A 5,391-nucleotide genomic window follows, 5' to 3' on the forward strand; every position below is an offset into this window, starting at 1 on the left:
TGTGGGAGCCTAGCCAGTTTGGATGTTCTCCTTCCTAGACCAGGATGGAGGTGGGAGGACCTTGGACTTTCCAGAGGCCAGGGAACCCTGACTGCTCTTCAGACTGGAGAGGGAGGGGGAGAGGAGTGGGGGGAGGGGGAGAGGAGTGGGAGGAGGGGGGAGGAGTGGGAGGCTGTGAGGAGGCGGAAATTTTTTTTTCTCAATAAAAAAAAAAAGATCTCCAAGGACTCCCCATTTCTTACTTAATCATGACTTCTCCCTTGGCTTTCCTTGGAGTGAACTTAAAGCTGAGCTTCCTGAGTTCTTAGTTCTCTGAGGAATATCTGAGAGGCAAATTTGGTTTGCTTTTATTTTAAATTCATGGGAAGTTGAGGCTGAGGATCTCCACATTTCCAAGACTAAGGCTGCATGGGGACATATCCTCATCTCGTTACTCCATCGAGGCAGAAGACTGGGCCACACCTGGCCCATGCATCTCCATCAGGTAACTGGGAAATTATCATGAGCCAGCAATGTTGTCACAATTGTTTGTGCTTATGTGTTAGAACATAAAATATCACTGTGCTCACAAGAACAAAGTAACTGAAACACTGGTGTGAGCTTTGTGGCCATAGGCTTAATTTAGCTGTGATAGTTCATTTGAAAGCAAAGGGAATGGTGCCATGAGATACATGGCATTTCTGAGAGTATGCCTGCATGAATATTTGTGAAAAGCACTGTCTGGACCCTGGGTGGGACTCCAGAATTAATAAGGTATGATATCATACCATAGAGGCTTTTCCTCGTTTGGTAGTTACTGAACACCTACAATGTGTGCAACACTAGACTAAGGAGACCAAGTTTAGATGCCAAATATTCATTTATTCTCCCGATGTTCACTGAATGTTATCTCTTGACATCAACTTCAGTGAGCATTGAAGATGAAATATAGAGCAGGGCATATGCTGCCCTTTGGGAACTTATACTGTAGTAGGCAATAAAATTCATTGTGATAAATGCTATGGTTACAGAATGTCCTGAGAGAAGGCACAGTGGATACAATGACCTATGAATGGGAGAGGAGATGTCTTATCCCTGAGAGATGCCCAAAAAATCAAGGGCTGGAACTTAGCTTGTGGGAGATTTGGGCAGGACCTAAGATTTGTGGTTTCTTCCTCTGAGGTATGTGCCATCTGCAGGTTATAATTTGAATCTTGAGTATCTGAAAACTTAAAGAACTCTGTAAATGTTACAGAAATTACTTCCTGAGAACAGCAATGGAAACCCAGCTCTTTTCTCCACAAGTAGCTTCCTGAGAGGATTGCCTGATGACCTGGGAATTTATGTCTGCTTTCTACCCTTTGCGTCTATAATTGTAAGGTGTATTTCCTGAGTTCCCTCTGGTCTGCAGAGGTCTTCCTCACAGGTCTGGATCAGCGAGGAAAGTGCTTTTGTGAGATGGGCAGAACCATCTAGCTCTAACCTCACGAGCCCTGGAGTCTTGCTGGAGTAAATACACACAGTCTCAGCTATGTTGGAAAAAGCATAGTTTTCAAGTCAGACATTGTGCAGTCTAAATAATGCTCGGACGTGTTACATAGCTGGGCCCTGAGCAAGGCTGTTGGATCATTGCTGCCGTTAAGAGAAACAGAGGAAATCAAAATGCCAGGAGAAAGAAGAAAAGTAAATGGATTGCAGTGAAGGAAAAAGAAAAGATCAGTAAGTAATCAAACAGAGAATAAGGACAAGAATTAGAAGACATACAGGCACAACCATGTCTGTGGTGAGTTCTGATCCCCTTGAGGTATACTGAACATCAAGGGAGCTACAGCAGGGTTATCTATTCTGAAAATAGTGGTACCGTGTATTAAATGGTTGAGAACTTGGTTCTGCCAACCAAAGAAAGAAATAACAAGTTAAGTCTTCAGGAGAAAAAAAATACTAGAAACCATTCAAAGGCAATAGAAAGACATGCAGCACAGATGGAAACAGTGTCCTGGCAGCCTCTTCTTGATGAGGAAATACAACTTTTTAATGCCTTTCCTTTTTGGTGTTTCCACAACTCTACATTCTGGATACAAAGTGACTTACTACTCATTGGATAATAGACATTCTTGCTGATGGACCTTGGCTTCAGGGTAAAGTCCAAAGTCCCTAGCAGTCTTTCACAGACTCATGGCATCTCTCCTATAGTATCATACTTTGCTATTTTCCTCACTATTCCTGACATAAAAACACGTTTGCATTTATCTCAGTCCTCATGGTATGTTCTTTCTTCCCCACATTACCAACTCCTCATTTTTCATTTCAGATCATACCACACAACTTGCGTCCTCATGGCTAACATACACAATGTAACTGAGTTCATTTTTCTGGGACTCTCTCCCAATCAAGAGGTACAGAGAGTTTGCTTTGTGATATTTCTGCTCTTGTACACAGCCATTGTTCTTGGGAATCTCCTCATGGTGGTCACTGTCGCAGCCAGCAGAAGTCTTGGATCCCCCATGTACTTCTTCCTTAGCTCCCTCTCCTTTGTGGAGATCTGCTACTCATCTACAACAGTGCCCAAACTCATCTTTGATCTCCTAGCTCAGAAGAAATCCATATCTGTATGGGGCTGCATTACACAGCTTTTCTTCATCCACTTCTTTGGTGGTATTGAGATGTTCCTGCTCACGGTGATGGCCTATGACCGCTATGTGGCCATCTGCAAGCCCCTGCACTACACCAGTATCATGAACAGACAGGTGTGTGCTGTCCTTGTGGGAACAGCGTGGATGGGAGGCTTTGTGCATTCTATTGCCCAGATTCTTCTCATCTTTCACTTACCTTTCTGTGGTCCCAATATCATTGACCATTATTTCTGTGATGTGCTTCCTCTGCTCAAACTTGCCTGCTCAAATACCTTCCTCAATGGCCTGCTGATTGTTGCCAATGGGGGAACACTGTCTGTGATCAGTTTTGTGGTCCTCTTAGCATCCTACGTGATTATCTTGTTTCATCTGAGAACTCAGAGTTCTGAGGGACGACGCAAAGCTCTGTCCACCTGTGGGTCCCATGTCACTGTAGTTGTCTTATTCTTTGCACCCTGCGTCTTTATCTATCTGAGACCGTCAGCCACTTTGCCTGTAGACAAGATGGTAGCTGTGTTCTACACAGTGATAACTCCCCTCCTTAACCCTATCATCTATTCCTTAAGAAATGCAGAAGTGAAGAAAGCCATGAAGATTCTATGGATCAGGACGGTGAAAGTAGATAAAAAATAGAGGCTGAGTCTTTGTATGGTCATGAGTTTGGAATAATGTTAAATTCCTAATTTGCAAAATGAGTAGAAATAATTCATAGGGCTTGATAATTCTAGAGTTGTTCTTTATGGTCCATCCTAAATTTTTCATTTTAAGCATCTGTAAAATATATCCTGCTAGGGCTATACTATAACACATATAGCCATTTTGGAATGTTTCAAATCTTTATCCCTATAAATAAACAGTGAACTTACTTTTTTTAAGAATATGAAGCCCTTTGTTTCTCTGTGAAACTGAACTGCATGCTGTGTGAAAGTGCTCCTCACAGAATCAAGATTTTGTAATTTGGTACAGTGGGTGACTGAGAAAATGCCTCCACAAGATCCAGCTGTAGGCAAGCCTATAGGGCATTTTCTTAATTATTGATTGGTGTGGGAGGGCAGAGTACACTCTGGGTGGTACCATCCTTGAACTTGTGGTACATGGTTTTCTAGGAAAGGAGGATGAGCAAGACATGAGGAACAAGCCAGTAAGCAGCACTCCTCCATGGCCTCTGAATTGGTTCCTGCCTCCAGATTCCTGTTCTGTTTGAGTTCTTAACCCTATTTCCTTCAACGATGAATAATGATATGGAAGTATAAAGCAAATAAACCTTTTTGTTCCCAAAATGCTCTGGTCATGGTGTTTTATCATAGCAATAGAAACCCTAACTAGGACACTAATTTAATGTAATTATGTGTGCAAGTGTGTATTTCTGTGCTTGCACAAAGCACAGTACGATGGGAGGTCAAGTGTGTATTTCTGTGCTTGCACAAGGCACAGCACGATGGGAGGTCAGAGCACAAGTTGTCAGAGTAAGGTCTTTCCTTCAATCAGGTGGGCCCTGAAGATCAAACTCAGGTGATCCTCCTTGAAAGCAAGCACTTTTACTTACCAAATCATCTTCATGGCCCTCATTTAACTTTATTAAACAACAGCAACAACAAATTAAACAAAATAAAAGGCAAAGCCACAGGATAAGCAATCAAGCTTTGATTAATCTTCCCTGCTTCCTTGACTTATTTTCTTTCACTCCATCAAAACTTGTGTAAATCTTGTGAACTCTACCTTCAGAATATATCTAGAGTCTTAATCTTTCCTAAATTCTTAATTGCTACTATTTTTATTCTAGTTATTCCAACGTCTCAACTGGAGTTTTGTGATGGCTGCTTACTGTATTTTTGTTTTGTTTTGTTTTGTTTTTCTTTAAATTTTCAGTTTCCCTTCGTTCTTGTAATGGCATCAGCCAAAGTTCCTGGCACGGGATTCTCTTTTCTACTACCTTTATAGTAGATAATATTTACCGATGTTTTATTAAAAATTAAAATGTGTATATAGAATTATGTCACGGTTTTCAATTCCAATCAATCAATCAATTATCAATGTGCCTTTCTTTGCCAATACCATGCGGTTTTCATTACTATAGCTTTCTAGTGTAACTTGAAATTGGGGATATTAACAACTCCAGCAGTTCTTCTTTGTTCAGGATTGTTTTAGCTATTCTTGATTTTTTTTGTTTCTGTTTCCAAATGAAGCTGAAAATTTTCCTTTTAAGATCTGTGAGGAATTGTGTTGAGTTTTTCATGGAGAATGCATTGATCTATAGCTTGATTTTGGTTAAGATGATCATTTTTCTGTATTAATTCTATGATTCATGAGTATGAAAGATCTTTCTATCTTCTGATACCGTCTTCAGTTTTATTATTCACTGCCAGCTTATGCTGGCAAGGATGTATTGTAAGGGGAACACTCAACCATTGCTGTTAGGAGTGCAAACTCATGTAACTACTATGCAAATCATTGTGGTAGTTCCTCAGGAATATGGGATTCAATCTATCACATGGTTCACTCTTGGGCATTTACCTGAAAGATGCTTCATTCTACCAGAAAGACACTTGCTCACTGATGTTCAGTGGGATTTTCTAATATTTTAGGAATCCAATTATGCCTGTTTTATTTGTGATGTAACTCAAAAAATTTAATTGAACCTAATTTGAATGTACTGAAGTATAAAAATTTTATTCTTGATGTTAAAGATATTATGAAACTCAGAATGTGAAATACATAATAATGTATAAAGAATTACAGGCTTAGATGATTAAATTTTTGGTGTGCTAGCCTAAATAAA

The 5,391-nt window shown here is 40.2% G+C and overlaps 1 protein-coding gene across 1 annotated transcript; it reads left to right on the forward strand.

Moving 5' to 3' along the window:
- Positions 1-2,315: 2,315 nt before the first annotated feature.
- LOC121458643 (olfactory receptor 4X2-like) lies at positions 2,316-3,245 on the forward strand. Its single transcript, XM_041667950.1, has one exon. The coding sequence runs from the start codon at positions 2,316-2,318 to the stop codon at positions 3,243-3,245; it is 930 nt and encodes a 309-aa protein (XP_041523884.1).
- The last annotated feature ends 2,146 nt before the right edge of the window (positions 3,246-5,391 follow it).

Source organism: Microtus oregoni, unplaced genomic scaffold (genome assembly GCF_018167655.1).
Source record: "Microtus oregoni isolate MIOR12 unplaced genomic scaffold, Mior012 000001F_ref0000356, whole genome shotgun sequence".
NCBI classification, from domain to species: Eukaryota; Metazoa; Chordata; class Mammalia; order Rodentia; family Cricetidae; genus Microtus; species Microtus oregoni.

What these genes read in the sequence shown, in the direction of transcription:
- LOC121458643 (XM_041667950.1), top strand. Translation starts at nt 2,316, where the DNA reads ATGGCTAACATACACAATGTAACTGAGTTCATTTTTCTGGGACTCTCT.